This window comes from Nipponia nippon, unplaced genomic scaffold, assembly GCF_047370975.1.
Source record: "Nipponia nippon isolate SJK-2023a ecotype South Korea unplaced genomic scaffold, ASM4737097v1 scaffold_9, whole genome shotgun sequence".
Classification (NCBI taxonomy): domain Eukaryota; kingdom Metazoa; phylum Chordata; class Aves; order Pelecaniformes; family Threskiornithidae; genus Nipponia; species Nipponia nippon.
Genome location: NW_028262413.1, coordinates 37346028 through 37370927, shown reverse-complemented (window position 1 = coordinate 37370927; position 24900 = coordinate 37346028). Strand labels below are relative to the sequence as shown.

At 38.9% G+C, this 24900-nt stretch overlaps 1 protein-coding gene across 2 annotated transcripts in view; it reads left to right on the top strand.

Moving 5' to 3' along the window:
* CEP152 (centrosomal protein 152) overlaps window positions 1-18455 on the top strand; it is a 29409-nt gene extending 10954 nt beyond the window's left edge. Inside the window, exons 11-27 of one of the 2 annotated variants that reach the window (XM_087743888.1) lie at window positions 462-553; window positions 1396-1559; window positions 2147-2354; window positions 3219-3332; window positions 3441-3571; window positions 3760-3888; window positions 4034-4169; window positions 5095-5274; window positions 5827-6099; window positions 6580-6711; window positions 7420-8070; window positions 9727-9901; window positions 15126-15207; window positions 15314-15420; window positions 16179-16335; window positions 16610-16713; window positions 16969-18455. In XM_087743888.1, the coding sequence (XP_087600014.1) occupies window positions 462-553; window positions 1396-1559; window positions 2147-2354; window positions 3219-3332; window positions 3441-3571; window positions 3760-3888; window positions 4034-4169; window positions 5095-5274; window positions 5827-6099; window positions 6580-6711; window positions 7420-8070; window positions 9727-9901; window positions 15126-15207; window positions 15314-15420; window positions 16179-16335; window positions 16610-16713; window positions 16969-17981 (3848 nt within the window). In that variant the 3' untranslated portion in view covers window positions 17982-18455. The remainder of the gene's footprint in view (window positions 1-461; window positions 554-1395; window positions 1560-2146; window positions 2355-3218; window positions 3333-3440; window positions 3572-3759; window positions 3889-4033; window positions 4170-5094; window positions 5275-5826; window positions 6100-6579; window positions 6712-7419; window positions 8071-9726; window positions 9902-15125; window positions 15208-15313; window positions 15421-16178; window positions 16336-16609; window positions 16714-16968) is intronic. The other variant, XM_087743889.1, reaches the window with a different exon arrangement.
* The last annotated feature ends 6445 nt before the right edge of the window (window positions 18456-24900 follow it).

Here is a 24900-nt window from a genome sequence, read left to right as displayed (position 1 = left end):
AAAGCTAAACTTTTCACCTGGGGAGGAGGGGAAGGTGGCCTGTTTTCCAAAGTGGTCCTGTTCCTGCTAAACTTCTGGCACAATCACACGATGTCATTTTTTTTGCTTCTGGTGAGCTACAAGGAAAGCAAACGTTTGGCACATCTTGCTTCTCATGGCATTTATTTTAAAACTACTATTCAAACTTCTGAAAAACATCAAGCTACTGTAGTTCCCAAACTTTAAAACAAACGGCAGTTTAAACTGGAGACCTGTAGTAACCTTCACCTGCTCAATTCAGGCAGAAGTATTCTTGCCTTTATTATTTGTATTTTCTATTAGTGAGCTCAAGGAAATAGAAACAGAGTAATGCCTATTACCAGAATCAACATTGTTGTTTTTAACAGTGATCTTTTTTTCAGATTGCATAGTCTTTCTTGCATATTTATGACTTGCTCTTTCCCTTTTCTTTCCTGCCATAGGCTCAATGCAGGAGACAAATCAGTTAAGGTTTCAATTGCAACAAGCTCAGTCGGCACACATGATAAGCAATAACATGAACAAGGCTTTGCAGGTTAATTAATTTTACTAAATATTTTACTGTTTTGATTTTAGGGGAGCGGGCATTATGGCTAAGCAGTTGGTAGTTGAAACTCTTTTTGTTGGGGAAACAAGCATGTCTCCTTTCAGTAAAGGACTACCTACGACTTCATCTCCCAGTGTTGCATTTTGGACTTGTTTTTTTTTTTTTTTGTAAAAACACAGCTGGGCATATTTATCGGCACAAATGTGATATCATACATCTATCTAACCTGCTTATGGGAAAAGAAGAATGTAAATTCTATGTGCTGGGGATCTCATAACTTAATTAGGGATAGTTGGAGATAGTATGTTCTGAAATTTACCTTTTGCCAGCAAAAAGGAATGCTAGAGTTCTCTGTAAAATATGAGTGGAAGTCTGTTTTTTCAATTCAGCTCATATATTTGACTTAAATCTATCATCTTGGAAATTATGAATCCTAACAAGTACTAGAGTAATAGCTTGTTTTTACAGCTATGTACTTTTCTGTTGTCTTTCATTTTACTATACAGGGTCAGCAGGAAAGAAGTAAGAGCAAAAGAAATAATAATTTACTTCATGGATGAACTGTAATAAGAACGATAGAATATACTGAGCAACAGAAAATATTCCCCAACTAATTTGTAGTTTTAACATATGCTTTGGTAGAGGTATCAAAAATGATAGTATAAATAAATCTAATGCTAGATGATTCAAGTAAATACAGCTAAATACAACTATACTTATAAGGAACAGCTCTGTGTGCTTGTTTTCTTTGGGAGAGTTATCATGGGCCTGATGTGTTTGCTTGGAGTTTCTCTCCTCAGTGTAATTTTTTTTGTGTCTCTTCCTTGAAGGAAGAATTAATGGAACTGAAGGAAGAAATAGCTTTGTATGAATCTGCTGCCAAGCTTGGAGTATTTTTGAATGATGCAGGTGGAGAGCTGCATACGAACCTGGGTGATTCCTATGTAGATTTGGGAATTAAAAAAATCACCGGGAAGAAACCAAGGTTCTGCAGGTATTGAGTGATTATTGTTGAAAGAAAAAAAATTAAAATCCTCAAGAAATTATACAAGTGATGTGTAAAAGATGGGCTTATTGGATTTTTTTTTTTTTTGGTACATATTTTAAATACTGCTTGTATTGCCAGGTAATCTGGGAAACAGGAAACTGGACTAATATCATAAATTGGATGCCTAATTGGTGCTTAATAAGTCTTCGGATTTTATAGGGACTACATTGTTGTCCCTTGCATTGTATGGATTACATGCATGGATACCTTTTTGCTCAAAGATTCCACATAGTTACCTAATGCTAAAGTTGTCTTTTGAAACAACCAATTGAGTTGCCTCAAAATACCTCATGTCATGCAAGAATGAATCTTTTTTGGGGAAGCGGCTGAATGAACAAGTTTTCTGTATGTTAATTGCAACTTGATGAAAAAGCATATGGCTTTTATATTCATGTTCTTTCATTCTCTTTACTATTACCTCTTAGACATCTGCATTGCTGGTAGCGTTAGTTCTTCTTCTCTTTGCTACCACTACCATTTCAGATAAATGGTTTTTCTTTTCAATACTGAACTGATTATGTCTTCCCTAATAGTGCAATACAGAACAGAGACATGGATAAAGAGCTCTCTAAAGATGAAATTATTGTAGAATTAAAAGCTGAGCTGGAACGTTTATTGAGCAGTAATAAAATGAAGAGAAATCAGATTACTCAATTACAAAACGATCTTAAAGATTGCCAGAAGACGTTAGAGGAATACAAGCAGTTGTTGAAAGCAGAAAAAGCATCAAAAGAGTCAGAGGTTTGTTCTTTTACACTTTTTAAAATGTAAAGATGTACTGGATTTTAGTGAACCAAACCAGCATTTAAACTTCTTATGGAAACTGACCAAAGAATTTACTCACAGCTGAGTATTCATAGCAACTAAGTAAATCTGCCTTTGATCCGAAGGAAAGTATTGTCATTTGGATGATAGCTTGTTTTGTATCTTTGGTGAAAAAGAAACAAACTGAATAGCAGAACTTGGGCAACATATGCTGTATTAGGTGAGTTCTGATACAATGGCTTACTTGCTTGATAGCATTTAATGGCCACTCTGCTTTTTTCAGAACTAAATTTCATTGGACAAAGTAGGTTTTCTTTAGCCAAAAAGGCCTTGTAATTCCTCGGAGAAAGCTGATAGTATCATTAGGTTATACAAATGAAACATTAAACAGATTGCCTTCAGAGGGCCTTCACCATGTGATTTGATCAACAAGGAATCTCGTTGATATTGCATCTCTCTTCGCCCCATTATTAAATTCCCTCTATAAATTGATCAGCCTTGTAACATCTGCTTATGTAATCTATATATTGTGACGTTTATGTGGGATAGGAATATAATATGCTTGAGAAGTGTGCTCTCTGTTGGATGATAGTAGTCATTCAGCCTGCAAACACAACAGCGAGTGTGTGCTTCTTTAAACCTTCGTGATGCTGTGAGTTTCAAGAATTCATCTAGAATAACAGTGATACTGTTATATCTTGCACTGCAATGATTTCCTTCGGTTTTTTTCATTTTTTCTAAGTAAAATTTTTATATGACAGCTTTAACTTTTTTTTAAAGCATCAACTTCTAAATCGTGTATGTCTTGAAAGATATCATCTTAATTTTGTTTATTTTTAGCCTGTCACAAATCTGAATGATACTTCGGTGGCCAGTCCTTTGATTTCTGATAATCTTAAGGAAGAAATTCTGAAACTCAGAAAGGCTAATGAAACTTTGCTGCAAGAAGTGGAGGTGAGACAGAGATGCTGCATATCCCTACAAAAAAACCCCCTGTGCTAAAACCTGCAATTAGAAAAGGTTCTTTACAACCCACCGATGACTTGACCCTTGTTTGTCCAGAACCATACCTCGACTATTGAAGAACTGAAGGAAAATGAGGAAAAACTGAAAAGCTTAAATCAAGATCTCTGTTGTCAGATGAGAAAGATGGTTCAGGATTTTGATCAGGATAAACAAGAAGCCATTGACAGGTAAGTCTGTTAACTCCGTTTAGTTCCATTTGTGAACTTTAAGCCTGCATGTATAATCTTGTGTGAGCTCTCTGGTACAAGGGGAGGTCAGCTTTAGAAGGCTAGTTTCTTACTTGAGGAAAAGTTGAACCCCATTTAAAAGGGGGGAAAAAAACCTAGGTAGTTTTTTTCCTTTCTTGAAATCATAGGTGTGAAAGAACTTATCAGCAACATCATGAGGATACAAAAGCACATTTTGAGAAAGATCTGATGGAGAGGTATGCTGCAGAAAAACAGCAGCTTATTCAAACTTATGAAGAGACAATCTCGCAGTTAAAGTAAGACTTACCATTTTTTCCACTTTTACTGAAACTTTCCCTTTTCCTGTCTGGCCCTCAGTGCTAGTCACACTTTTTTTTAAAACAGACTTGCTGTCCTGTGAGTGTAAAGACTAATTAATAATAAATAATCTGTCCTGTGAAGGGCTAACATAGAGGAGCTGAACAGAGAGATGACTGCAGTGAAGGAATGTTACATTGGAGTCTGTGGGGAGAAGGATACCTTGGAAGCCACTTTAAGGCAGAAATTTGAGCGAGAGCAGCAGCTGAAGGAAGAGAAGGTACTAATAGAAATAACTATAAACCATATCATTTCAGACTGTTTTTAAGATCTAATAAGATGTTTTTAAGATCTAATAAGATGTTTTTAAGATATGCTGAACACGTTTAAGACTCAGGTGGACATGGTGCTGGGCCATCTCGTCTAGACTGTGCAAATTCTTGCCTAGAAAGGCTGGACCAGATGATCCTTGAGGTCCCTTCCAACCTGATGTTCTATGATTCCATGATAATATCTGTAAGCGTATTTAACTTCGTAATTGTTCGGGGAAGATACTTGGAAGAGATACAGCTATATCAGAAAATTAATACATGTGACCTACTGGTTGTTAGATTAACCTGCTGATGTGTCCTGGAGTTTAAAATATTGTAAAAGTAACCCTTTCCAATAGCTAGTCATTTTCACGTAGTCAGCTTTCATAATTTTGACTCTTGGGGACTGTTCAGTCAGCAGTGCAGGGTTTTACATTCATGAGACACTTTCCAAAAACCTGACTGACAATACAAGTTTTCTTCTCCCTATATAAAACTGATCTGAAAATACTGGGGTTTTTTTAAGTAATAATGAGTTCAGACAGCTATATTGATTAAAAACTTTGCTTTTCTGAAGAAATCAATGTAAAATGACTGAAGTAGGTCAACTGTCTTGCTAAGCAAGTACAGTAAAGAGGTGCAGCTCAAAGTGTGCTGGGACTAAAGGTGCTTGATAAGAAAACTTATTTTAGAGCAATAGCCTATAATAACCTCTGATATCATGCCTTAAAACACCTCCTTTTGAGAGCTGAATCTCTTGCCCAGGTGTCATCAGTAAGATCAGTGCACAGGCTCTAGAGAGTTAACCATGTCTCTCATGCATTTTCATTACTTTGTACCAGAGCAGTTTGCTATGCCTTGGAGAATACTTTTTTTTTTTTTTTTTTCCCCTAGCTCAAGAAACAGCTACTAAAAGAAAAAGAAGACTCCCTTAACCTTCTGAGGACTGAACTTGAAGAGAAACACAGCAGTTCTATAATAGCAGCAAAGAGGCAGTGGCTGGAAGAAAAAGAACAGCAGGTTGAAGAGGAAGTTGCATTAGCCAAAGTTCACTGGGAGAAGGAAGAAAAAAAGGTTTGGAACTTGGGCCAGGGGGGTGAAATTTTTTTTTTGTTGGTGGTTTGTTTATTTTCAGAAGAGGAACTTGTATGTAGATAGATATTATACACTGTTATTCTGCCATTTGAAGTGGTTTGTAAGGACCTGCCATTTTATGAGCCTCTGAAGAAGTCAGTAGGTATTACACATGCTTAAGATTTTGGAAAAAAAAAAAACAAAACAAAAAAACTAGACCCTGTAAAGTAACACGCAGAATGTCCTGAATGTCACAGCTGGTAACATGCTGGAGTTTTTTGCCCTGATCCCTGGGTAAGTGGTTATGCTTTCTATGGTTTCATTCAGTTATCATATAAAAATCCTTCGTGTATCCTATCCCATAGAAGAAAGCTACGATGAGGAAGAAAAACCAACTCATTTTTTACCAAACTCTGCTCTCTGAGCATGGTTTTGGTCTTCTGTTAAGGAAGATCATTGGTGTAAACATGGTTTTGTTTGTTAAATACCAGTGAAATTCTAGTTATTTGGACACTGGTGAGATTTTATTAAAAAATATTTTTTATTCCTTAGAATAAAGAACAAGTCTTTGCAAAAATAGAAAGAGAATGGCAAAGTAGGCTGGAAGAAATGAGAAGAACTGTAGTTGAATGCAATGACTGCAGCAGCCAAACTGACCAAGTAACAGTTGTGGATGAAGCTTCAACTAAAGAGTTAGAAGGGATTGTTGAAGACCAGAGGCTGCAGATCCAGAAGGCTCTGAAAGAAAATATGGTCTCTGAAGAGGCCTTAAAAGAATTTGAAATAGAACTGGAAAATAAATACCGTAAAAATCTTGCCAGCCAGGTAACAAATAATTGTTCTGTCTGCCTGGAGCCTGTGAAACTGCCATGTGCAACTAAGTCACCTAAAAAAAAAAAAAAGTGTTCTCATCCACTAACTTTCTGCTCACTACTTGATATTTGCTATATTAGAAATATATTTAAAAAAAAAAAAAAGTTCTGAAGAAGCTGTAGCATATAGCTTGGTTTTTTTTCTAGCTGTTAATTTTTAACACAGTTGGACAAGTTTTGCAGGAGTTTTGAACAGAACTGAGCAAAACTGACTTGGGAGTTTATACCATTTTGTTAAGAAAAAGAAATTTAATATTCATCATTTTGGTATCATTTTTGCATCAAGAAATGCATCAGATGCTGCTGGCCTGATTATTTTAATTTCTGTAAACATAGGCCATCCAAACTAAAGTCTGTTCTTTCACTGCTACATGAAAATAATAAAAATGTATTTGGTGGTGGTGACTGAAGTAGGGTTTTTATCTGCTTATAGGTAGATGCAGCTTTAACCCGAGCTCATGCCAGGTGGCTGCAAGAATTAACAGACCTCAAAGAGTACAAAGTAAATCTAAAGGCAGAACAAGAAAAATGGGAAAAAGAACACAAAGAGACTGCAGCAAAGCAGGTAGCCAAATACTTGTATTTGTGTATTGATAAACAGTTCAGTCTTCCAAATCTCATATATTACTCAGGAATGAATGCAGACATAGGCGGGTAATCCTTAAGGAAAGATGTTTCTAATGTACTCTGGTTCTGATCCATTTTTTTGCCTGTATAGGATTATATTATATAGGTCTAGAGCACATGTCTTATGAGGAGAGGCTGAGGGAGCTGGGATTGTTTAGTCTGGAGAAGAGGAGGCTGAGGGGAGACCTTATTGCTCTCTACAACTACCTGGAAGGAGGCTGTAGTGAGGTAGGGGTCAGTCTCTTCTCCCTAGTAACGAGTGATAGAACGAGAGGAAACGGCCTCAAGCTGCGCCAGGGGAGGTTTAGGTTGGATATTAGGAAAAACTTCTTCACCGAAAGGGTGGTCAAGCATTGGAACAGGCTGCCCAGGGAAGTGGTTGAGTCTCCATCCCTGGAGGTATTTAAAGAACAGATAGATACGGTGCTTGAAGACATGGTATAGATGGACTTGGCAGTGATGGGTTAACGGTTGGACTCGATGATCTTAAGGGTCTTTTCCAACCTTGACGATTCTATGATTCTATGATATTTTTATTAAATAACTTGAAAATAATCTCCAATAGATTGATAATGACCCAGGATTATATTTTATGTATATATGAGGTATGTATATATTTATAATGACTGTGTTATATATTCACCAGTTAGCTCTAGTTCTCTCAGCTGCTGAAGAGAAATGGAAAAAAGAATATGAGAATACAGAGAAATCTGGACCAAGAATGAAAGAACTTGAAGAAAAGGTAATTTCTCTCAAGAAGGAATTGGAGCTAAAGAAAGAAGAAATCCCTGCAGCTATCAAAGCAGAACTAGCAAAAGCTCGTGCTCAGTGGAACAAAGAAAAGCAAGAAGAAATCCTGCAGATACAAGAGCAAAATGAGAAAGACTACCGATCGTTCTTAGATGATCATAGAAACAGAATTAAAGAGGTACTTGCAACAGCAAAGGAGGATCTTGCAAAGCAAAAGAATGATCTCTCTATTCAGAAAGAGGCAGAAATAAAAATGTTCCTAGACCAAAAGCAGCGAGAATGGGAGGCTCGGGAAACAAAGAGACTGCAGGATGAAATTAATCGGTATGAGGAGAAGACTCTGGTTGAGCTTGAGTACTTGTTGAGCGAAATCCATGAAGAACTAGTCAAGTGCACACATAGTGAGCACTCTTGGAAGGATAAGTGTTTTGATGCTCATGTTCAATTAAACCATCAATGCAAAGACAAACTGAAGGCTTGCTTACAAAAGGCCTACAGAACCACAGTTTACACAATTCTGGAAAAGAAAGAGCGAGAATGGAAAGAGGTAATATTTCTATAAATTATAACTGCCAACCAGAAAAGGTATTTGAGAAGTCAGACTCATCCCTGTTTTCTCCCAATATAAAATATCCATGTAATCCTGAGAACTGGAGAATCCAACATTTGAGTTCATTGACAAAGACAGTCCTTTAAAACTGTAAAAGAGGGCTAAATCTACCATTAGCAAGTGAAAAGGGAAAGGATGGGTGTAGCTTTGACACCTTCAGTCTTTAAAGAAGAGAAAGCCAGGTTAGGAGTGTCATTCTTTAATGCTAAGGTTCATAAATTAAGGAGATTTTAAGTTTGGAAGCCTGTTGAAGGCTTCTTGTCACCTCTTAGGTGGGTTCTGTCATTTTTCTTACATTTTTTTGCATAGCTGCTGCTTTTTTTTTTTTTTTTTTTTTTTTTTTTGAGAAATTCAGCAGTTAGTGATAGTGATTGTGATTGTGGATCATGTTACTCTTCTCCCTCCCCCCATACAAATAAAGATGAAAACAGTAAATCCTTTTTGCAAATTGTCTGTAGTAGAACTGAATAACTGACAAACCGATCTATCTCAGGAATAATAGTCTTGCTTAACTTTATTGTGGCTCTAGGAAATCCTTTTCAATGTGCCTGCCCAAATGAGGAAAGACATCCTACCCTCTTCTAGATGAGTTTGGGGCTAAGTAGAATTCTGTCCAAAAGCTTCTGTTTCTGTTGTTTTGGCAGATTCCTCTTTTTTGCAATGCTTATGCTTGTAGTAAGTTTTTGGTTATAGGGAGCATCCCAGCGGAAATGCCATCGCCACCCAGCATTTAGCAGTTGGGGAATTATCCAAGAATAGGACAGAGAAAGAAAGTGTCCTGTTTTTCAAGAAAAGGCAGGATGGGGGGAAATGTGTACGAAGGGATTTCTCATGACAATGTTACCCAGTTTTTTAGTGGTAATATGTTTCGTTCAGAAAGTGGTCCTGTAAAGTTTTCTTGTCATGAGTTATTTTCACAATGGTAAAGAGAATTGGAAGTTTTTTTCCTATGCCTGATGTATCTTCTGTAATAGATATGAATGTCTCTTGGTAAGCTGTTTTTAATATGCCTTTGAACTTCAAAGTGTTGGTTGGCTTGAACCACCTTAACTAGTGAAGTCTTTGTAATTTCTTAGTAATGCCTTCTCTTATGCTACCATAATAACAATAAACGAAGGAGTTAGTTACACTTTTCTAGATGATGTTCCTGTCCCTCTACTACTCATATTTGTGCAGAAACTCTAAATGGGTCCAACACCTTTTTCTGCTGGATATGCCTTCTAAAAAACAAGTTAGCTTCAACTATTCAAAGACACTGAATAGTCCTGCAATGTTAAGGGCTATTGACATTTCCAGAATAAAACTCAAGGCACCCAGGTACTGTTGTTGCAGTGAATTACACTAAGTAAAACTTCTGTATGCTAGAATACACATTTTCCTTCTGACCTGAAACCTACAGTTCTATTACAGGTTTAAAGCACCTGTGTTACAATTACTAAACCTACTTCTACTTGGTGGCCAGGGTTGCTTGTTTTTATGCATAACATACTACTTATCTACTTTAAGATAGTGTGGAACACTTTTGTGTTTGTGTGGGTTTTGTTTTTTTTTTTGTTATGTGCTGGGTTTTCAGGAAGTGTTTTTCAATTGCAGAAATATGAAGAACTAGTGAGTAATGTAAATAAAGAAGCATACTCTTGCCTGAAATGTGGTGAAGGAGAAACTGGGGACGTGACAAGACCTCCTGTGTACAATGTTGGACACCAAGCAGAAGCGCAAAGGAGGCTAAGAAGACAGCCACCCTTGCAGGAAACTAGAACAGACAAAGGTATTGGGTTTGTTTTTAATCTGGCAAATTGTGTATCATCAGATTAAGCTTGTTAGTAGCAGTTTTTAATAGTCAGTGTCTTATTGATGACTCTAATATGAAGTTAGTTAATTAGTGAAAATTTGGGTGATAGAGGAAGATGCAGTTCTTCTGACTGTAAGGTTGTTTAATGTTGCGTAAGCTTGTACTGTGTTAAAGTCACAAACCGTGCAACAAACAGTACTGGTCTCCAGCTTACTGGTTTCATGCTAGGCTCTGAGGTTTAATTTTATTAAATGCTAGTAGCTTTCTGCTTTTTAAAGCCATTCTCCAGGAGTAAAGAAATAGCTGCCGTATCTGCTGCAGGTGTAAATACTCTTCGGGGGGTTGTGGACATGAACACTAATGTCTCTGGTGTATAACAGCTCCATAAGCAAGCCAGCGTTGATCATGATGAGCAGGGTATGGTCTAAACTATGTCTTGTAAATGGGTAATACTAAATCAGAGCTTTGAAAATCAAATTATACTACTTGCTCTTGACATTAGACAAGACAAGGAATTCTGCATTCATGTAAAAGATATTGTTGTGTCAAGAATTATACCTCACCTGGCATGATAGTTTTTTCTGATTCTTTTGATCAAGAATGTAGTTGAAAAAATGCTAATCCCTGGGTGATGGTTCTCTCTCTCTCTCTCTCTCTCTTTTTTTCCTTTTTTTTTCCCTTCCTTTCCCCCCAACCCCCAGTACATGCTTTAGCATTGTAGCTCTTCCCAAAGCTGTCACATGTACTATGGCAGAGCTAGAGACAGTGTAACTGGGGAAAAACTTCATGGGAGGCACAGAAATCTCTCTGGGGCTTTCTGTTTGGTTTGAGTTCTTACGCAACTGAAAAAACATAAAGCAAGAAAACCCAAGAGAGTCTTTGGCTATATGCCTATAATGTGGCTTGAATTCCTTCAACACCAAAATAACAAACCATTTATTAACACAAAACAATACAAGCAGTGCAGCTCTTCTGTCTCTAGAGCTCCCTGTCCTGGCTATAAAGAGCAGCCGTTGCTCTCCTGGAAGTAGCCCAGTCTTTGTGAATTTCTTAACTTAACTAGACTCAGCCGCATGTGAGGCTTCCCAGCTGGGAGAGTCTCCCTCATCTGACTCCAAAAGACCCTGCTTGGCTGTTGTCTTTTTTTTTTCTTTTTTTTAAAAAAAAAAAAATTTCAACCCAGAAGTCTCATATCACTGACTGAAGACTCAAATCATCACTGATGGGAGAGTGCATTGAGGCTGTGAGGGCTCAATGGCTTGATAGAAAGAGAAAAAAAAAAAAACCAACCTCTATCCCAGCCAAAACCAGGACAATGCTGCTGCACCTTCTATAACAGGGTTCAAGCCTCTTGTGATTGTTTTGATTAGACTGATGTGTTTTGTGCTCTCCTAGCAAGAGAAAGACTAAGCAGAGCACTGGAAATAGTAAGGTTGGGCTTGATTCTTTTTTTTCGTCCCATGGCTGATGTATAACTTCTAGCAATGTTGCAGGTCAGAAATGTACAAAAAGGAACCTTAGGTCTCGGGAAGATTTTTGCTGTGAACACTGCTGCCAGGAGCTTGAAAAAAGAGAGACTGTGTGCCAGGACTTGAAAAGAGAGCTGGAGATAGCCCACAAACATCTTCAGCTTGCTGTGAGGGAACATGAAGCTAAGTCAGAGCAAATCCCAGGTTAGGATTGTTAGTCACCTAAAGAAAACTTTGAATGGCTCTGCCTTGCTGGCTGCATGGGTCTTTCATCTGTTGCATCATTTAGTTTTCATTAGATGGAATGGTTGTTTGTTGTTTTTTTTTTAAGTATACACACACCCAAACACCCCCACACACACGCATAAAAAAAGCTCACAAACAGACCTCCCCCCCCACCCCCCACCCCGTGCTAAGAAACCCCTCCCACCCTCTTGGCTTTAAATACTACGTATCACTTTAGTACTCTTTTGTGTGTATCAGGGAAAGAATAGAGGAAAACTGAACACGTGGCAGATGTTCTTTGAATATGTGTACACATGGATCATATTGCCCATGAGGGTTATACAGATAATGCATGTGTGTGCACATATGCACATATACTTAGAAATGAGCCAGGGAGGTCTTTAGCTGTCTCCTTTGGGGCTGTACTGCTACTGTGCACGTACTCATCCCCCCATAGTGGGAGTATAAAGAGCAGAGTGGCCTCAAATGTTACTTGGTTCTTCTTGGCACCAGTAGTTGTAAGCCACTGACCACAGTTTTCTTATACCTTCTTGCAGTTAATAGCTTGAAGCTATAGTTCTGTTTATTTTCTTTCTTTCTTTTGTAAACCTTAAAGTAGGTTTTAAGTAGGGTTTATTTAGTCTCTTTGCCTTTTAAATCAAGATGTTCTTTTTCCTTTGTGTCACTTTGAAATGAGAAATACAGGACAGATGACTGAGAAAAGGTCTCTAGTTCTTAAATCTTTCTTTCCTATGTGAGGACTGTCTCCACCAATGATGGATATGAAATATCCACTCTGGTTTTGGAAAAGTCACTGAAAGGAAGGCTTCTGCCTGTAGTATGGAAATAAGGCTTTTCTGAAGCGATTTCTGATGGAAAAAGATGGTGCAAAGTAATGTGCTTAAAATTCCTCCATTGTAGGAGACTGCTTCTGATTCAGTAGTGGTGTTATCCAGTACTCTTGTTAAATACCACCCCTCTAGCTGTGGGCTGTTGTTGTTGTGATTGCCTTCTCTTTGCTGTCCAACATCTTATTTTTGGCATTCTCAATATCCATATCACCTTCTGTGGACAGACTGATAGTGCCTGGTGGTAAAACCTCCCTCAGAGCTGGCCTTCAGTTTAGTCAATTGCAATATTACCTGACTTGATATTGATACCTGCATTTCTTGTGGATGCTGTTGCACCATGTACATCTGTCATCCTTTCAGAATAATGGACTCCATCCTTTACTACCTTATTTAACTTGGTAGAAGTCTCTGGCTATAGTAAAATCTGGGCTAATGAGGATGAAAAGTCTTCGGCATATCAAACCCCTTTGCTGTACCTGTAACTACTCCTGCGGTTGGGTCTCCCTCTATGGGCCTTGCGTGTAGGCTTTTCACTCAGAGGAAGCCATACTGATTCATCTGTCTCTGATAGCAACAAGAATTCCCTTTGTCTAGATTTATTTCTGAGACGATTTGTAGGAGGAATGCCTGCTCTGCTTTGTTCCTGTGCTTAAGAACTTTTTCTTTCCTACTTAAGCATAATGTACCATATGGAGCACAGTTCCCATTCAGCTGGTATCTGAGGAACTCTATCCCCTTATTCAGCTGTATTGAAGTGAGTAGAGGTCTCTGTTTTAAGGAGCAGAACAAAGAGAATGATGTTTTCTGTGAAGGAAAACATGTTGGTGATTGAATAAGAGGATCATTCTCCCTGCAGTGTTTTAATCAGTTGAAGCTGTGCACAATAGTGTTCAGGGCATTTCTTTTAGGCTCTCCTTAGAGCATTGTAGGAATTGGACTTGCTGAAGGTCCTTGTTCAGGAGACGTCTCAAACTGCATCATGAGGGTCAGTAACTCTCTAGATTTGTTTGGGCATGCCTCAGTGAAAGCAGGTTTGGCAAATGGTCAGCTTGGAGACAGCAGATGCGAGGTAGTAGGTTGTACCAAGTGACTACTTGCCAAAGGCTGTGTGATCTGTGTGTGTTGTGTGGAGCAGTCTTCCCCTCCCCCCCTTTTTTTTTTTGTTTATGAAAAGTCTCAGTTGCCTGCTCTAATAAATTTTGTGCTCAGTGAGGACGAGTAAAACACTGTATGTTTGTAAGGGAAAGGTTTTTGCCAGCTTGCAGATGTGCAAGCAAGGCCAGGCGGGTAAGTAGCACAGATTTGCGTAATGTTATTTCTGTGCTCTTTTGTTGACACCCATATAGCATGTAAACTTCCTTGGGGACTGGAGGACAGATTGAAGGATAACAGGAGGTCTGTTAATGAAAACAGAGGCTACTGTTGTCACCAAGGTCGTCACAGATACAGCTCTCAACTGTTCAAAATGAGATTTGGACCACAAATGAGGATCTCTGAAGGCCATGAATTGCTTCTCTCTGTATTCCAGCATGGCTGCTTCCTTTTTGCTTTTCTGTGCACCATCCTAGAGAAAGAAGAAAGCCAAACTTGTCTGTGTCTTTCCCTGGGCTCAGGTCCTCATATTCTACCCATGAAAGCCTTGATTCTTCCAGAAGGAAGACTTGTCTTTAATAAGACATGCCCTCCATTGTGTGGTGACAGTCTTTGTTTTCCTTAGGCCATGTGAGAACTTCTGTGGCTGGGTGCAGTGGAGGTATCTCCAGCATTGAGTGTAGGTGTTCAATTCATGTTGGTTTTCTTTCCTAAAATAGGAAAGCTAGTAATCAGCTGTTGATTTTTATGGATCTATCCAGTTCTTCAAGTTATGGTAAATACCTGTACCTTCTTTTAGAATAATCATTTGCTTAGATTAGATTACATAGCTAATAAATAGGTTTTAAGGTTAACTTTCAGGAGATGACCCACAGGTGGACTGCCTGTATGCCATGATCAACAGTCTTCAGTATCAGCTTGAAGTCCTACGCTTTGGGCTTTTTGAGCTCCACTGTCTTCTCATTCTCTGTCGTGGCTTGTTATAATATTTGTATGCTTCTCAGTAGCGTTGAGTGGAGTTCATCATGGAAGTCCAGCCTTTCTCTGTAATACTGGCTTTTGGTTATTTAAAAAAAACAAAACCAAACCAAACAAACAACAACAAAAACAAAACAAAACCACAACAACTAAGTTTTTTATCTTTTATCTTTCCATCCCAAAGAAGGCATAATTGCTAACCCACAAATTAATTCTTTTCCAGTGTTTGTCAAAACAATCCTTGGGGTTTTTTTTGTTTTTCCCCCTCCTGTCCTTTCTCTACATGTACACCTGGTATCTCTGAAGTTTTGCCTCCAGCATAGTGTTAGTAAGGGCATATGAAGGCTTTAAGCTTATTTAATTACTGTATGAGGCGACTTTTATATTCAGGCTTCGTTGAAGTGTATTGTGATTGATTCCTATGTGCTTGTTACCGCAACAGCTGTATATTTGCTGACGATGCTTTGTGACATTGAGCTCTTATACCAGAGACAGCAGTTTATGTAATAACTCCTATTGAACTCAACTTAAATTTAGAGAGATGCAGTGAATTATGGTTCATTTTGGTTTTGGGTTTTTTTATAGAAAATGAGAAGGCTCTAGAAGCTCTAATTGCAGAAAACTCTGAGATGAAGACTAAACTGAAAGACCTGGGAACACCACCAAGGTATTTAAAAAATTTAAACAAGCTGATTGTTTTTGTTTTTTGTTTTTGTTTTTTTGGTAAGATATAAGCTGCTTTCCTTGTGCAGTGTGACTTATGTGCATTTCAGGTCACTGTCAAAGGGAGGCGTCTCAAAACCTTGTACATCCTGTGACACTGTGAAAGGGCTGGAAGAAATGCGTGCTCAGTACATTAAAGCTGTGAGCAAGATTAAGTGTAAGTACTAAATTCTTAGCTAAAAACTTAGGAGAGCAAAATAGTTTTCTTTGTCACTTCCTTCAGCCAACTTGCACAGGAATCTGACAGCCAAATCACATGAGAAGTAAATTTTTCCTTCTTGCTAGAGTGAATGTGAGAAGTGGAATTGTCACCATAATCTTAGACAAGATTAATTGTGATGGGTGAAGCCTTGTTACACCATCCTTGCTTTGTTGCACTGTATTATGTCTTTTAAAGTGGTAAAGTGTATTTTGAGAACTGATCTTGCTTCTCCAGCAAACAATCCACCAACCCTGCAACTTGTCCTGAGGGAGAATCTGCTTTTCTCTTGTGCTGTATCCTGCCTTATGGCTTAATCAGCAACCTTCTGGCTGAGGAGAGAGGGTTAAGTGTAGCTCCAGGTCTTAGCTGAGTGCAGCAGGTCCCCAAACGCCAGCTGCACTGCCATTGAATGATTTCCTAGACCCACATTTTACCAGCCAAGATTCCTTCCCAGTCCCTGTGCCTAGTGTTTTCTGTTGCTGCTCAGGATGCGGAATTGGACAACTGAATTCCTGTCAGGTACTTCATATCAACCTGCTCTGGTCTTCAGTGGCATTTATCCAGTAGGCAACGCTTGGCACAAGGATTTGGGTGGAATGTTGGCAGGTAAATCCAGCCTGACTTGCTCCAGGCCTGCTAGACAATCCCAGTTTGTGGTGTTGGCTTTTCCCCCCCTCTGGGGGAAAACTGGTACTAATGAAGTGTGTTTGTAGGTGATATGCTTTGTTATATCCGTGAAAGTAAGGAGCGAGCCACTGAAATGATTAAAGCGGAGGTTTTAAGAGAGCGCCAAGAAACAGCACGGAAAATGCGCAAATACTATTTGACATGCCTTCAACAACTTCTTACTGATAATGGGAAACATGAAGGGTAAGTTCAAGTATGTTTGGAAATTACTGTTGTTTTGAAAGAGGTGCGTAGACGATAGTCTGATGTTTGTCCACCTTGGAGCAAACAATGTCTGACCTGCAGTCTTGTCAGTCTGTTCTGATTGGCATGGGGTCACTGCTGAGCAGTCTGGCATACTGTCTTTTCAGTATTCTTTGACTCTCGCTAACATTACCTTGAATTAAAATGCAGAGTTGAAAAGGAATTACCCTTAAACTTCATTTTTTTTTTTTTTGTGTTCTGCAATTCTTGGCAGAACTGAAAAGAAAATAATGAATGCTGCCAGTAAGCTTGCTACAATGGCTAAAGGACTTGAAACGCCTCTTCGACACATTCCTCAAAGCAAATCTACCCACTCAGGTATGTTGGATTCTATAGTTGTTCTCTTCTTGATCATATTGATTTAATGCATGTGGTAATGAAAATGCAGATGGAAAGTGAAGTACTGTTTATTTATAAGCTTGCTAATGGAAAATATAAGCTGCTTGTTTTGACAATGCTTACAATTCTTTATTAAAAAAAAAACAAACAAACCCAAACAAACAAAAGAACCTGGTTTTTCTTCCAGCATTAACATTTTCTTCAATTAATCTATTTCCTTCCCTCCTCTCCTAGCTCTGCTATTAAATTCTGATCTACCACCTGGAGCTGAGTACTCAAAAAGAGATGGCATGCTTCGGACTAGGTCAAACCATATGGAAAGCAAATCATGTGGCGAAAGCATTGCCCAAAAAGCCAATGATAAAGTTGTTCAGAAACATGTACCACGTGACTTGAGACAGCAGTTTGATGCAATGCAGATTGAAACTCAGCATATGCTTCATGAAACAGTGACTTCAAATATTCAGAACAGGAATAATTCTAAAAATCTGGATGGTGGTTCAAGAGATGCTCTGTCAGAATTTTATTCAAATGAAGATGGAAGAAGAGAAAAGTATGGCCCCATCGTAAATGCAGACAAAAGACTCTTGTGTGCAGCTAGTAATGCAACCCATCAGAATGCCCTTCCCTCTGCTTTTCAAGTAACATTAGAAGATACACATGCACCCAGCTCTACAAATGGCCATAACATCCCTGGGCCAACTCATCATACGCTTAAAAGCAAGAATGAAAGAATGGTCTTGAAAGAGGATAAATGTAGCCAGTCATCTGGAAAATGGAAAACTAAATCTAAAAGAACTCGGGAATTTGATTTCCAAGAAACTCCAGAAAGGGATGAAGGAAGATGCAGTGAATGGAGTTCTGTGAATGGAAGCCTGCATCTGGAGCATAGTGATATGTCTCTCTTGTACCCTGAACAAAAAGCCAGTACTAATGTGCAAGCACAGACTGCATACTGTGAAGAGTTTGCTCACATCAGGTCACTTTCCCCTGCAGATGAAAATGTTACTTCTTGGAGAGACATTTCTAATGGCAATGGCAAGATTCTCAGCTCAAAAAGCAGCACTGAAGTTTACAGTCGAGGCCACCTGATAACAAAACCAGAGAATACTTCATTCCTCAACTCTGATAAATCAAATTCTGCTGTCACACAACTCAATGTATCGCCAGATTCAAATGTAGGAAAATGCTGCAAGAAATGCTTGGAAAAAACCGCTGTGGGATCCCCAGTCTCTTCAGCGAGATAGTGGTTTTGATAGCTCGCTTTCTAACTTGAACTGATACCAGTAATTCCTCGTGTGAAGGAAAAAAGATAACTTGATATTTAAATAAAAGTGTGAGGATTGGGGAAAACCTGTTCTACTGTGTCCATTTCATGATCAATTTTACACAATTTGAATGTTACATGAAGAAATTCTGTGAAGTTACTTGAAATATTAATGCAGACTTTTGTTTACCTTTGTAATAACACTTTCATAATTGTTTATAGTGTATTATACAAACTTATTAAATGGAATCTATTTTTGTATTAAGTTTAGCTTGCAGTGCGGTGTTTATCTAAACCAAAGCTACTGTAACTTGTGGTCATCTTCTTTTTAAATGGTTATGAAAATTCCTTCGGAGGTCAATAAGAGATGTTCTAGGATTTGTTTGAAGTAGATATTTTAATTGACCTTTTCATTTTTAAGGACCCCCTGTAAGCCTCTGTGTGCGTCCCCATAATAAAAGCAAACACACTTGTATTTTTTCATTAAATTATTATAATGAATCGCATTTCAAGTATTCTTCCCTTTCGTACAGCAAAAAATAGCTCGTACTGGGCAGAAGAAAGGTATAAATTAGAATAACTACATTTTGCATGTGGTCCTTAATTAGCATAGGTTATCAATGTAAACTGAAGATGTAGTAATGTTCCTCCTGATGCTTAGAAAGCTTCCATTTTAAAGGCCTGCTCATGTTTTGAAGAGAATTATGAAATGTATCTTTTTTCCTAGACTTTTTGCTTTCCTTGGGATGGCATTTCATTTCTAGTGATACTGTGAGGAGAAGAGGCATTCTGCTGCTGGCTTACACAAGGTGTGATTAAGTCATACTTGTTGCAATTAATAGTATGGTTATGGGCCAGCAATATACATCAACAGCAATACGGAAGATATAAACAAAAAGGTTTTGCTTGCTATTATTCTGTCACATTAGAAGAAGAAAAAAGATTGAATATTCTCTCAATGGTGATGTATATGCCTTTTATGTGTAACAATTAACTGCTGTAAGGATGCTCATTTGGTCTTTCAGAGTCGAACAGCACCGTCTAGTCAGAATCTTTTTGGTTTTAGGAGGAAAATAGTACCAGATTCAACAGAAATCTTCTGAAGAAAAATGTTTAACTTCCTTTACAAAAATGTCCTGCCTGTTTATATTTCAGGCCAACTGGCAAGGCAGAATGCATTACAGCTCTTGGTACGCAGGACTGGTTTGTGACTTGAGACTCTTGGGCAATCTAATGAGAGGCTTCTGAATTTCTTGGTGGCCTTTAATGTTGCTCAGAAATCCAACCCCACTTCCTCTTTAGTGAAGGTGGGGTTTGTCATCATCCGTGGGAGCAAACTGAGGCCACGAGAGACTGCTTGTGCCTAAACAAACACGGGCAGCGGTCAAGTTCAAGGGCCAAATTCCGAGCTCTTAGTTGAGGAAATAGCTGTGGCCTTGTCTGCAGGGAAAGTTTTTACTAATTGTCCTCTAACCCCTATGCGGAAGTTTTTTTTCTTCAGTGATGAGTGGCTTTTTTTTTTGGTTAGCTTAAACATTTTCCCCAGTTGCACAAGGTAAAGCAGCAGCATATTTATTCCCACATGGGAGGTACTTGTACAAGTGTTTAAACCAATATATCAGATTAATTCATTCTTGGGCTAGTCCAGAAACTTTCCCCAGATGAAGAAAGGCTGCATCTGTGAAAGTAACCATGCAGCTGCCCTGTAGGCTATCCCTGACCCCTCAGACAGAGCAGCTGAGGGCCCGTCATCTCACTGGTGTGGACCAAATATACTTTTCCGAGTAATCCTGCATCTGAGGTGGGTTCAAGAGCTTCTCTGTACTTGCTCCCCAGAACGCCACGCTCGGTGCCAATGTGCAAACTGCTTTTAAAATTCTCCTAAAATGTAACTTTTTACAGTGCATTTTATTTTGTTTCTGTCGCCTTGTTCAATGTTTGTATGCGTACTCTCACTGTCCTTTCTCTCTAGCTTTTAAAAAAGTTCCTGTGTTTAAAAGCTCAGTGGTTTCAGTGCAGAATGAAGTACTTAATGATCCTAATCCTGCTAAAGCTTTGAACAGCTGATGATTCTTACGTATTTAATTTAGAAGCTGGGATCCCACATTGATGAGAAGGGACCTTCTGCATTACTGACTGCTCTGGAGAAAGCCGAGGGTGCAGCAGATCCCAGCTCCAGTGAGGAAACCAGGGGAGTTTTCTTCAGCAGGCTCCGTAGCCTGCCGTGAGAAAAGGTTCTCTTATGGAGCAGGAAGATGTTATGCAGATCAGGCAAAAGAGGGAAGGGGGGAAAAATCCTTCCAATCCCAGCTAGTAAAAGGGAGAATACTTAAATGTGGACATTAGGTGCCCAACTACATTCGGTTGCTGTTTCAGTCATATATCACATCACAGTACTGGGCAACTTCAGTGACCAAAGTTGCAATGCATGTGAGAACACGGATGTAGGTAGAGATTCAGTTAAATCCTTGCTCATCTAATGTTTATTGTGTCTCTTGTTGCACTGACAACTCCAGAGAGCTCCGGAGCTGCTGAGTGGATTTTCAGTTTTCCTTAATGAGAATCAACTGCAGAGGCCTGGAGGGAAGATCCATACCCAAACAGCAACAATCATTCCCTGGTGAGTAAAGTTTGAGGAACAAGGAGATATTTAGCCGAAGAATCCACAACTCCTAGTCAAAAGCGTTCCTCAGCCCTCCTTCCAATGTCAGTAGGAAAGAATGAAGCAATAGCAGGCTAGCATAGGGGGTGGCAACGCCTGAAATTGGACAGCTGACACCAGTCGGAAAGGGGGATGTAGTGTTGTAATACATGTGGTTGGACTTGTATAGTTCAGCCAAGATTGTAACAGAGCCACTAAATGAATCTCTTAAAATAAGTTTGCCATGTATTTTCACCCTCTAGGTTACACTGCTGAAAGAACTTACCTGTTTTATTCAAGAATTCATTACCTGCTGTTATGTCTTTTTGGTTCAGATGATTCCTTGTTTGAATACTGCATTTATGCTGTAGGGGCCGGATCTAGTTTTATTCTAGTGATGTTGCATTTTGGCACTACTTAGCTTAAACTTTGTTTAACCACACCCCAGCCCCAGCCTCAAAGTAGCAGAATGCAGTGGTACTCTTTTCCTTGCTGTATTTGTGTTCTTTATATTTTCTTTGGCTGATTTATCTTGCAGGTATAGTATGTCTGTACATTCCTGCTTAGAACAACCTCTTTGTAAAAATGCGTCACTCTATTTCATAGTAAAATATCGATACGATAGAAGCCGTTTTCAAGATGACTTTTTAATACTATGTTTAAATGGTAATTAAAATTTGTATTTTGTGTACATCTTAAACATCTTTTTATATAGTTAATTGTGCATGAGATGCTTATATGTGATGTACAGAACAGGAATGCACAGGATTTGTCTAACTCATGCATGTTTTGAGTAATTAATATTTTGAGTAATTAATACACTAGTTATTGGTCTCAGATTCTAGTGTTTTAGCTTGTTTCTTCGGTGGCCTGTTTCAGCTGGAATGAACACCACCTGCAGCTATTAATAAAAAAAAATAAGAATAGGTCTTGCATAAACTAGATTTAAATTCCCACATTCTTTTTTTTTTGGTAGACATATATGCACATCCGAAACCTTGTCTCCTATCGCAGCAAGGTGCTGTGCACAAGAATAGTTATGTGAGTTACTGAGGCCATGAGAGGTTAGGTAGCTTGTTCAAAAGGTTAGGAAGCTTGAACGGGGAATTAAAACCAGGTCTTGCAAATCCTAGGCTCGTACTTTAACCACTAAATTACCTTTTCTTTCTACTTGATGGCTTTACTGTGCCTTTGATTTGTCTTCTCTTCTAGTCTGGTTTATCCCCTTGTACTTTTGCTTTAGTTCCTTTTGTCTTTATATTGGTCAGTTTTCTTTTCTCTGGCTTTGCACTTAGCCTCTTCCCGCCCCCCCCAAGTTTTAATCTTGGACTTTCTTTCCCTTTGGCTTTGCATGGACTCTTTTTTTTGTTGTTGTTTGAACTTAATGTTGTTTTAAGAGGTGCGTATGGCTCCCCCCATCCTCTTGTTCAGCCTTTGCTGGTGGTAAATCGATTCATCTTTATGTATTTCTTCCCCAGAGTGAGATATACCATTTTTTCTTGTCTTATCCGATTCATCATATTACGTGATACTAATGAATTACAATTTACACAATATCACAGGTCTTCTCCTCCTTTACCTTTCTAAAAAGATCATGCCGTCCATTTTCCCGCTGCAAGGCATAATTACCTATGCTGATGTTGGTCCTAATGGATGTTTGTCTGATGTGTTCTGAAAGATCTCCATTAACAGAGACTTTATAACTGCCCAGACAAATCCTTTCCAGTATTATCCTTACTGCTGGAAGGCTGCCTCCCCATTCCCTTTGTGTCTTAGCTGAACTCTTTTGCTGCAGTTTAAGCTCATTACTGCTCCTCCAATGTACCAAGGACACGGAATAGGAATTTCTTTTATGTCATGCTTAAAAACTACTCTTTTCCTCCTCAGTTTTCTTTCACTTAAGTAACACCACTTCTTTAAATAATTTTTTGCATGTCAGCTTTTAAGATGCTTAGGTCTGTTGTTGCATGCAAATGTAGTAGTCATCCAAAGGACAGCAAATAGTAAATGGAAAAAAATTAGACGCAACAGTCTTGGTCCTACCATGCTTGATAGTTTTCAGACTGGTTCAACTGGTTGTCTGTTCTTTTGCAGAATTACTATGATCTTTGCAAAACACCCTGTCTGTGATTGTGAAAGCCTTTCAAGACTGCTAGGATTAAATCCAACTTCTGTGAGTGTAACCTGTGGGTATGCAACTAAGGAGAGCTCTGGCTTCATAGAATCATAGAATCGTTAAGGTTGGAAAAGACCCTTAAGATGGAGGCCAACCGTTAACCGAGCAGTGCCAAGTCCACCACGAAACCATGTCCTCAAGCACCACGTCTACCCGTCTTTTAAATACCTCCAGGGATGGAGACTCAACCGCTTCCCTGGGCAGCCTGTTCCAATGCCTGACCACCCTTTCAGTGAAGAAGTTTTTCCTAATATCCAACCTAAACTTCCCCTGGCGCAGCTTGAGGCCGTTTCCTCTGCTTGCTTGCATTCCCAGGCTTTCCTTAACACCTTTGGAATTTTGTGTCTCGTTACCCCCTTACCTCTTATTTTACTTTGTAGTTGGTACTTTCCACTGAAGTTTGGAGATCTACTGACTACTGTGTAGTGTCCCTTTTCCCATAAAATGTCAAGCTGGGTATACTTCCCAGAAGTATTGAGATACACAGTCACATATATATATTTCAGTCATTCATCCTTAAAATTTGCTGTCAAAGCCATTCTTCTGCTGTTGGAACTCTGTTCTCATGTTTCCCTTTGTTCTGTGGGAGTTGCTAAGATTTCCCATTGAAATTTATTTTAAACGTTTGCTCTTTTGTGCAGATTCACTGCACAGTCTTGTCTCCCACAGTGTAGATGGGTTACAATGGAGACGATGGTAACCTGGCAGTGATACAGGAGCACATTACTTGCAGCTGCAGTGAGATTTCACCCAGCATTCTGATGCAGAGTACTTCACACTTCCAAATTAATCATGCTTCTCTCTCTCTTCTTGCTGCTTGGGTAAATATTTCACTGTTGTGTAGACTTGGACTGTGATCTATGTGAGAAGCAAGGTTCTGGTTTTCCTGCCTCTTGTACATGCTTACCTACCAAGCAAGCTTTTAAGCCCGGTGCCTTTTTCACACTTGATAAAATGAGTCTGTTTCCATCATGTAGCATTGCTTCTTTGTAAATCTGAATACAAGTAAAGAAATTCACGTCTATTGCCAAATGTTCTGGCTGAATGCCATCCCTGGTGTTCTGGCTTCATCCAGATGACGAATGTTCCCTGTCAGCCTGCAGCCTAGTGAGAGGGGACAATGGTACAGAAATACTGTAATTATCTAATCAACTTTGCTTAGAATGTTAAGCAAATGCAATTCTTTAATACTCTGGTTTTACTATAGCTGTTAATTAACATGTGCAAACGCAATTTGTACAGCAAAACCAAGTAGAGGAAACATTCACTTTTAAGTTACTTTACTCCCCTCTAGTGGTCTTATACCATACGTACTTTATATAACACTTTTCATCACAATAGATTTAAGGATGGTGTTAATATTCTGTAAAAACCAAAAGTCTACTGGTAACTTCTCCTTCCTTCTGCTCATCTTCTCTTACTATAGAGAAACCAGTTCAGTGACTGGGATTCTTGCCAATGTAACTCTCTAAACAAAACTGTTCTTTGGATGTTGACTTTAATTAAAGGCCAGACTGCAGCCACAGCTTTAAAATCAGTACATAGAGAAAAATGTTAAAGCTCTATACTAAACATTTATTTTCTGTGCCCTCAAACCTGTTCACAAGCGGTGTTAGTTAGTGTCAATGTCACAGTGCCTCAAACTGCAGCCAAGGCTGTAGAAACATCAGCAGAACCCAGTCACATCTGTAGTGCTGCTATATGTTTGTTCTGTGGGACATGCCAGTTTTGGTGCGTGTCTAACGCTGTTTGGGCCTGTGCAACTTGTGGGACATATGGAGACTGTTGAATGACTGGGTTCCTCCTTTAAGCTTGCCAGTTGGCCATTTTGTGTAGGATGTGGCTTCCACTAGCTGGAAAACAGATGAGAACCTACAGGATCAGAATGGAAACTTCTACTTTTCCAGTAATCCCCTGGTTCTTTGCTCAAGTTACTGATGTTGTAATCAACACTATACAGGTGTGCAGCACAGGCTTAATTTAGCAATAGTTAATGGGTAAGTTCTTGGCTAAATTTTTCTTTGCTTCCTGGAGTCTGTATTTTAAAGGTTTTGAAATGACTTGCTAATAACAGTGTCCTTG